At 40.0% G+C, this 10,000-nt stretch overlaps 1 protein-coding gene across 1 annotated transcript in view; it reads right to left on the reverse strand.

Annotated features, from left to right (window-relative positions):
• The window catches only part of LOC101847043 (hemagglutinin/amebocyte aggregation factor), a 7,478-nt gene extending 6,018 nt beyond the window's left edge, over nt 1–1,460 (reverse strand). The window contains exon 1 of the mRNA XM_005099742.3: nt 1,194–1,460. Coding sequence (XP_005099799.1) covers nt 1,194–1,346 — 153 coding nt within the window. The 5' untranslated portion in view covers nt 1,347–1,460. The remainder of the gene's footprint in view (nt 1–1,193) is intronic.
• Nucleotides 1,461–10,000: the final 8,540 nt, after the last annotated feature.

Here is a 10,000-nt window from a genome sequence, read left to right on the forward strand (position 1 = left end):
AGAGAGAGAGAGTGTATGTGTGTGTGTGTGTGTGCGTGTATGTGTGTGTGTGTGCGTTTGTTGGTGGGTGGGTGTGCGTATTTGTGTGTGTGTGAGAGAGAGAGTGAGTGTGTTTGTCTGTCTGTCTGTGTGTATGTGTGTCTATTTGTGTGTGTTTGTTTTTCATTTTCATAGGGCACGACACCTCTTCCAGTTGATTGGCTTTTAAAAGCCTCTATATCATGAGCGTCATTTTTCGAGACTTTAGAAAAACAAAATTTTGAAAAAAAAAGAGAGAGATTGATTGACCTCCATTGTGGCATTGGTTATTTTTAAAAATTAAAAACTTGGAAGAAACATTGAAATGTGCCCCTTAGTGTATTTATTTGAATAACGGCTTTATTATGAAGACCTACAGAAATTGGTTTGTGTAATTATGAAATGACTTTAACGATTTTATGTCATACACTCGGAGACAAGATGCGGGGTACAAGAGCTAAGGGTTAACAAAGCATGATGTGGACAAACAGCATCAAGGTTTTACCTTGACCGTTTATGAGAGCAACTCTTTAGGTCATTCCCAAAAGGCGGATATTAACATGTTCTAAACCACAGTAGAATTGTAAATGAGTTGATTTATCATTGTCGGAACAACATATAGGGAACTGCTACTTTTTCTTTCCTCATCCTTACTATCGTCATTTCTCCTCTACTTTGTTTGTATGTTTGTCACTCTCTTGTGAACTGCTATTTCAGGGGTGCCGTGATAGTCGAAGCAGACTTTGTGCTGTGGAGGCTAGAGAGGTGAGCAGAGTTAGAGTAAGCCTGATTCCCCGTTTAGACTTCTCTATTGACATCCACCCCTTGCCGCTCATATTACCTTATGCAATTGGGAACGCCGTAGAAAACTTACTAAAACAATATAAAACAATGAGAGCAGCTAGCGATAATTAACAATGACGACACGTCAATCTTTGACACCTTCAGGTATTCAAGTATGTCATACATTCATGCAAGGCTTGACCTTATCGTATTTCCCATGAGAACGACTTTGGCATCTGGACAATTAGATTGAGTTTTAGTAAGGTTTTACGGCTCTCACAACTCCATAAGCTTAGATCTAAAGTACAGCTAAAGTGCAAAAAGGTCATCTTGATTGGCGAGTAAGTATTCCATTGTTTACAGAAGAGCGTGAGATTGAAACTTCTACCTACCGTCAGTGATTTTTCTGTTGAATTACAGTCGAAATGGAAATTCAGGTTGTAGTCGGTCATCCATGTCAACGTTTGACCAAACGGCATCAGCAATGTCAAGGTCAGAATGAGCACTGGCACACTACCCATTGTTCGGAGGGATCCTGACGTCATGATAATATTGTAGAGTCTTTAAAATCGTTACCACGCGACGACAGGACCAGGTGAAAACTACTCTTGACTTCTGCCTGGCCACAGGTGGACAGTTTCAGATTTCTCCTAGCGTTTTATTCTCTTCAACGCAGCGTCATTGCGGAAAACTTGCACAACAGAAACGCCTTTGTTAAAAGATAATAAACTCAAGGTTGGTGATAAGAAGACAGGAATCTTGTGACATTCGTCCCAACTACAAGACGACCTGAGTTGGAATAATAATACTATGTTCTCTCAGGTCAAAGTAGGATTGTTGGGTTTTGTTTTGATTTGTTTTGTTTTGGGGGGTTTTCTCGTTCAAAATGTTGAAAACAGGGTGGTCGGAAGAAACAAAAACACCATAGGCAGGCCTAAAACCTGCTAAGCTCATAACACACCATCGTCCCCCCCCCCCCCCCCACTTTTTTTTCGCCATTTGACAACCATCCCAGCGAACAATTCATCAGTAACTCATTAACATGTCCGTAAAACGAATCTAGCATCGGACAAGATATTATTATACCAGAGAAGGAGATAAGCCCACGGAGATATGAAAAGATTACATATGAGGCATCGTGGTGAAATCAGGCGCTCGTCAAAATAAAGAACTCTAAGAAATCGGTTTTTTTCTGACAGTTTGACATTTTTTCGAATTTTTTTTGGGGGGGGATTCAACATCTTGTATGTCCTTTCAAAAACACTTTTGCGTGTGGATATTATGGAAAAACGTTTAAAGGCACCACAAATTTAAATTTGCCGTTTCCAAGGACTCTAAAGCGATGGATGTCACCAAATTTTGGCGGCCATTTTCTCGATAATTTTACCTCCGAAACTAGGCGACCCCACCTCCTTGAATCGCAAATATCTCGACTTCTATTAAAGATAGAGGGATAATGTTTTCATCGAAAGTAAGACAAATGAGCACGCTTACAGAGGTTACCAATAACTCCATGTACCCAATGATTGACGGGTGCCTGATTTCACCGCGTCCTGCCACTAAATTTTTTCCCCCAGGTTTTGGAACGTAGCGATGGCTTTGACACCCAAGCACCAGTTCAGATCTTTGTTCTTTGTTTTTCTGAATTGTTTGGGTTTTTGTGTGTTTTGTGTTGTTTTTGTTTTTGCCTTTCGTTTTACTTTCATCAGAAGTTCAACATACTGTAAGGCAAAGGACGAGTGGTTTCGGAAACAGCATGTAACAAGGGATTGAAGATTAACTGTGTTTTAGTTTATATGTCACTGTACATAAAAGGGATTGAAGATTAACTGTGTTTCAATATATTATTATGTTCCTGTACATAAAGTTATAAGTCAGATATACATAATGTTATCCTCAGAAATACTTCTTGTCCCCTACTAAATCAAAATGTATTTATTGCTTTCCAAGACAATTATAGGCATAATGATTTGTTGTTGTTAGTGGTTTTGCAAAATAAAAACGCATTTTCTATATGTATTGGAACAATGTACACATAGTTGCCTGAAGGTTCTTCGGACAAAAATATCTCTGTCTGTCTCTGTCTCTGTCTCCTGTTTTTTTGTCTCTCTGTCTCTGTCTCTGTCTCCTGTTTTTTTTTGTCTCTCTCTCTCTCTCTCTCTCTCTCTCTCTCTCTCTCTCTCTCTCTCTCTCTCTCTCTCTCTCTCTATCTATCTCTCTGTATCTGTCTCTGTCTCGCTCTCTCTTTTTATCTCTCTCCCTCTCTCTCTCTGTTTCTCTGTCTCTTTCTCTCTGTATCCCTCTCTCTATCTCTCTCTATCTATCTATCTATCTCTCTCGTTCTCTCTCTCTCTCTCTCTCTCTCTCTCTCTCTCTCTCTCTCTGTTGGGCTATTTCTCAATTTCTTTTACCACTTCTTTTGACACTATTACCTTAAGAGCGAGATAGTTTTCATTCCAGTCTATTTAAATAAAGACAAACATTTTTTTCTCTCCTGATAAATTAGCAAGGTCAGACAGTTATCTACAGCGTAAATTTGCGACTGGTGGTCTTCCTAATCCATTAGCCACGTACGCGAGTGTGTCAATGCGTGGGCAAAAAAACTTGTTTTAACACTTTCTGTGCACATTTACCACTTGCAAAAACAGAGCTTTGTCCTAAAAGATTAAAACCAAAATGCGTCAAAATATAAAAAGGCGGCTATACCTCTTCATAGAACACGTCCGTATCAATATTGACTTGTAAAATGTAGGAATTGCGCCCAAACGTTAGCATTGGAATTATACCAATATTGGACGAGACCGTGAGGATTCAGACACAGAGTACTTGATTTGGGAGTTTGAGGTCGCTCCCCCTGAGGCGAGGGGATACAGTATTATTTGTAAATTGTGCCTTCTCGACTCGGGTTCGTGAATTCTGTCTCATTATCTCAGCAAGTTAAAAAAGGACTCAAAAAGAATACTGGAGGTAAATGATAAAGGGAGTAGAATGCTGCTTTTTTTAAAGTTCATAATCTTTTAGTCAACTTGATACCTTCAGCCCGCTTACGAATACCTCAACAAAAATGCCACTATACTGTCTTCCCACTTAGATACTCTCAACACTAGTTGTCTTGGCACGATAGAATAGGCTAACACTAACAATGTCACCTTCGCACAGACTGTGCCCACCATTTCCAAACGTCACGGTGACCGTAAAGATGGTTCCCATAGGTAACGGGATAGAGGGTGACCACGTCCCTCGTGACTCATTGGAGCAGAGGAAGATAGAACTAACGCTAACATTACTTAAATGCAATCCCGCACCATCACTCATCACCACTATTATTTCTAAAAACATTATGGCTCTCAGATCAATGACTTACATCTATAATCATGGAATCTCTATCTGTAACAGTTACTTGTCATACTAAGTATGCACGTAATACACTATTGGACACTATCATAAGCACTTTTTTTCTACTAATCAGATGGTGTCAATATCATATAAATGGGAAAGTTGAAAAAATAGAACATGTCCTTATGTGAGGCGATATTGTGAAATCAGGCGCTCGTTAAAATAATGAAGTCAAAGAAATCGGAATATTTTTAAGCCGATGGACAATTTTTTCTTCTTTTTTGGGCTCAGCACCTTTGGTATTAACTTTTTTTTAAATTTCGTGTGAATTTTACTGAAAAAAACACATTGATTACAGGTACAAAACATGTAAATTTTCAGTTTCCAAGGACTCTCAGGCCATGGAAGTTACCAAACTTTGGCGGCCATTTTCTCACTAATTTTACCTCTGAAACCAGGCGACCCTGACCTCCTTCAATCACAAATATTTTGACTTCTATTCATCATGGATGGATATTTTTTTCACCGAAAGGAAGGCAAATGGTCAGGATTTAAGTTGATACCAATAACTTCACATGCCCCAAATTTGACGGCCCCTGATTCCACCACGTCACGACACTTATACGTGTTTTCTCACTAGTTACGTAATATGTTTTACATTGTCCTGGTGTTCGGTTGGCCTTGTAATGTTATCTTCTCTCTCTCTCTCTCTCTCTCTCTCTCTCTCTCTCTCTCTCTCTCTCTCTCCTTCATTTCTGCATTCTGGTATCCTATTTCTATGACAAAATGTGGTCGTTGTCGTACTGACTGCGTTTAATGTAATATAGACAGGTAAGAACTTTCTAGAAAATGTGTTGTCAGTTTATACGATTTTTTAATACAATATCATAAATCGCAATTCTAATTAGATTGTATAACTACCACAGAGTATGTCAAAAGTATTGACACACTATGTTTCTGCGGATCAGTGTCAAAAACTCGTAGGTCTTTTTTTTCATTTTTTTTTTTCAAATTATTTGTTGTTTCGGTGGGTTCTTTTGGTCTAATAAAATGGAAAGAGAGGAAATCCGTAATACAAAACTCCACTTCGCCTACCACTACTGAATGTATATATCGAGAACTTACAAGAGCCCAATGCTGTATACCGCTAATCAAAAACGAACAGTTGAAAGAATTTACGCAATAATAATAATAATAATAATAATAATAATAATAATAATAATAATAATAATAATAATAATAATAATAATAATAATAATATCATAATAATAATAATAATAATAATAATAATAATAATAATAATAATAATAATAATAATAATAATAATAATAATAGATAGCATTTGTATAGCGCAAATCCCCGCTCAACAGCAAGCTCTATGCGCTTCACAATCTATACTATTACCCCAGCAGACCTGAGAGCATTCTGAAACAATCTCAACTTCCTGGGAAGCATACAGTGCAAGCGGCCATTTAGGCGCTAAACACTAACATACTGACAAGATCTTTCACTGTCTATTGTCGAGTACCCATTCCCACCTGGGTGAAGAAAGGAAAATTCCTATAAAGTACCATACTGTGTTGACCAGTGAAAACGTATTTTTATTCTAATCTCTTCTTGTGAACGGGTTGTTTTTAGCAGACCATGCAGAGTTTTTGGCAGACATGCAAGATGTAAAAGGTTTGAGTCTTAGCTCGGTCCGACGTTCTGTCTTTGGGAAAGGCACTTTACACTAATGCCATATTTGGCTCGGTCCGTTCGGAGTTCCTGCCTCTTAAATAACCTAATTGTGTTGATAAGGGTGCTAAATCTAATCCATGTTTTAAATGGGAAATATCATAGAAGAACTCTTGGGCCTCTTTCATGGTTGTCCATTAAAACTCTGGTGGTGTCATAATATTATTCTGTACTGCAGTGCCTGCAATCATTGTTCAAATCAGTATCTTCCATTCATGATTTTGAGATGATTCAATTTTAGACGTTTTTCACAGCTCTCAAAACATTTACAGAGAAGACGTTTAATTGGAACAGCTTCTTTTTTTAAAAAAAGAGGGAGACTAAAAATTGATCACTTAAAGAACTCTAAATTCAGAATGTAAATTTAACATCACGCAGCTAACTGTGTCTCTTAAAGCGTTAACTCCATCACAAATTTTGGAACTTGTGTTATTTCTGACTGTGAAAAGCTTGGAATGCGTGACGTGTGCCGTGACCAAAGGGAGACAATCGAGGTGGAGACTATCCCCCTCACCGCTGGCGCCTGGCTGGGTGTCTGTGTCGCCACGTCGTCCACAGTCGTCTCCCTTTTTTCTCTTTTTTCTCTTTTTTTGGGGGGGTTGGGGGTGGTAAGTGTTTTACGGCGCTCGCAACTGCATAATAATGAGCACGCGGGACACATTAAACATTTTCAGTTGGTAGGAAATTTTGAATTTTGCCTACGTGGCGGCCGAAGCCTACTCTTATCGATTTTAGACCACCAAGGGATCTTTAACGTGCGCAACTTGCAGACGGGACCTCCGAGATTTTTCGCTCTTGTCCGAGAAGGATAGGTGTGGATCTTTCCAACCAGAAGATCAGGGGAGTGGTTGAAAGACAGCAGTAAGAAGGAGCCAAGGACTAGCAGTAGAAAGGCTGCAGAAAGAGTCAGGAGCCCAGAGGAGGCGGCAAAGGAGATGAGAGGGTGAGAGCAGAAAGTGGAGACGAAAGCAGACGACAGAACATTGCTAGAGAGCAGAAAAGGAGGTGAAAGGAGACATTTTAGAGAAGAACATTTGAGAGACAATGTGGTGAAATCAGGCGCTCGTCAAAATAAATCAATGAAAACAACAATTTTCTGGACGTTGGGCAATATTAAAAGACTTTTCCTTCTTTTTGGGGGGATCGACACGTTTTGTATCCATTTAAAAACATATTTCTGTTGGGGAGTAACTGAAAAATGTTGATTAAAGGCACACAACATTTGCAGTTTCAAAATACTCTCAAGCTTTTGAAATCACCAACCTTTGGCGGTCATTTAATTTTTCTCCCTAATTTTACTTCTGAAACCAAGTAATTACCTTTCCTTCAATCACAACTCTCTCAAGTTCTATTCAAGGTAAATGGATTGGAGTTTTTTTCATCGAATAATAGACAAATAAACATGATTCAAGATGATACCAATAACTCCACATGCCCAAAAACTGACGAGCGCCAGAATCCACCTAGTTGTGACACATTTTGTCTCCTCATACCCACATCTCTTGGTTCTGGCACGAATTTCCTGTCTCTGTCAGCCCATTAAGTAAGCTTCATCAGGGAGGGTAGTTTTGTTTTAGAGGCCACTCCCCCCCCCAAAAAAAAACAAAAAAAACAAGAACAAAGTTTGGCTTCTGTTACGGCCAATAAGACCAATCCTAGAAAAAGAAAGATTGCCATATTTTGATCATTTATTTCTTAAACTCATGGATGTGCAAAACTTGTGGGCTTCTTCTCTCTTGGCGCCAGCGTTACGTTGTAGGGCCGATATTTTCGCTCTTCACGTCCCCAAAACCTGATCAGTTTTGCAGGAGACTTCCTGGCCAACTAAGTGCGCACGGATTTCAGTTTTTCCCTTGTGCACTGATGAGTGCAAACTAGATCGACCGGACACTTAACACTCAACAGGATATAAGAAAGAGCGTCATTTCCTACCGAGAGTACAGACAAGACACAGCAGTCGCCGGGCGCCCGGGGACCCACTAGATCTACGTCTTACTACAACTCAAGCGTTTTGTCCACGAACAGAGAGAAACGAACTATAACATTAAATAGCAATCTCTATCGGTGGAAATTAACTAACTCGCCCTAATGTGAGAGGTGTCACTCTCATGAAATTGAAGATGAATTTCACTTTATTTTCTATTGTTCAGACTTTGTCCATCAGAGGAAATTGTCAATCCCTCCCAGCCTGAATCGGCCCAGTGACAGAAATATGCAATGTTTGACTCACGATAAGAGATATTATGTGCACAGCCTGTACTTATTCATTATGGAAACTTTATTTATCCAATGAGTGTTTTGTGTGATGTGATGTGGGCCAATTGCCTTAAACACTGAATAAACTTACTTACTTACAAACTCAAGCGTTGGAAGTGAAAGGTAACATTCGTTAAAACTACAGCCTTCTGAGGCAGAGGAGCGCCGTGTCTTCCCGTCATCTTGGCGCCTCGTAATAGAAGCTTGTGTTGTCAGGGCAGGGGTGACCAATGGGTGAGAAGCCGAGAACGGAATGACGCGATGGTCCGTGGGTCGCCAGGCGGTCATGGCCAGCTAGGAGCGCGTGCTCGGAGTACTGATGTGGCATTAGGAGCAGAACAACCACGATGGTGTGGTAGTTGTAGGGAAGTGGTAGTTCTTTACAGCAACAATAGCCTTCTCTCTCTCTCTCTCTCTCTCTCTCTCTCTCTCTCTTTCTCTCTCTCTCCCTCTCTTACTTTCTCTCTCTCTTTCTTTCTCTCTCTCTCTCTCTCTCTCTCTCTCTCTATCTATCTATCTATCTCCCCCTCTCTCTTTCTATCTCTCTATTTCTCCCTCTATCTCTCTCTCTCTATCTCCCCCTCTCTCTTTCTATCTCTCTCTTTCTCCCTCTATCTCTCTCCTATCTCTCTCTATCTCTCTCTCCCTCTCTTTCTCCCTTTCTCTCTCTCTCTTTCTCTCTCTCTCTCTCTCGATGGAGAAACATGCAACTATCAAAATGTAACACACCAGCGCATTATTTGCCAAATACTAGCAGGATGATCCTACCTAAAGTTTCACAGGCACCCTGCTTGTTCGCAAAAAAAGCTGAAAGATTTACTTAGATTCAGTGTCCATGTAGATTCATATCCATTTTTTTACTTTTTTTGTGCTGATTGTAGCAAACAGTAAAATCTGGCATTAACTGAAAGCTCAGCCAGTTTTGAAATGACCCAGACCCCTGAACTTTGGCTTTCCTGCTCTTTTCTTCTTTTTTTTTTTTGTAAGTGTTTTACGGCGCTCACAACTGCATAAGTTTATAGGAGTGCGCGGGACACATTAAATATTTTCAGTTGATAGGAAATTTTGAATTTTGCCCTGGTGGGGGCCGAAGCCTACTCTTATCGATTTTAGACCACCAAGGAATCTTTAACGTGCGCAACTTGCACACGACGAGACATCCGAGATTTTTCGCTCTTGTCCGAGAAGGCTAGGTGTAGATCTTTCCTACCGGAAGATCAGGGATGTAGTTGAAAGACAACAGTAAGAAGGAGCGAAGGAGTAGCAGTAGAAAGGCTGCAGAAGGAGTCAGATGCCCAGAGGAGGGGGCAAAGGAGGTGAGGGGGTAGGGGCAGAAAGAAAGACGAAAGCAGACGACAGAACATTGCTGGAGAACAGGGAAGGAGGTGAACGGAGACAATTTTAGAGAAGATTTTTTTACGTCGCTACCCGGATTCGAACCCGGGTCCTTTGAATGGGAAGCGAACACCTTAACCTCTAGGCCACGAGAGCCCCCTCCCTTGCTCTGATGAAAAGACCTGTAAGTATCTCTTGCGTGTGAGTGTGGTCGATATTTCCACCAAAGATTTCCACTGCGTTTCCACGGTAATAGGCTGTCGTTGACCACGAGTTAAGATGTCATAATAATAAATAATAATAATATATAAAATTTATATAGCGCATTTCCAAAAAAAAGAAGCGCAATGCGCTTTACATTGGAATACCCATTTTTTAAATCTTTCTAACTACTTCCTTTCTTCTCATGCAATATATAATTACGCACACACACACACACACACACACACACACACACACACACACACACACACACGGACTATTTTCATTCAGACGTAGGCACAGAACAAATATAAATAAAAATAACGCTAAAAAT

This window comes from Aplysia californica, unplaced genomic scaffold (assembly GCF_000002075.1).
Source record: "Aplysia californica isolate F4 #8 unplaced genomic scaffold, AplCal3.0 scaffold00224, whole genome shotgun sequence".
NCBI lineage: Eukaryota > Metazoa > Mollusca > Gastropoda > Aplysiida > Aplysiidae > Aplysia > Aplysia californica.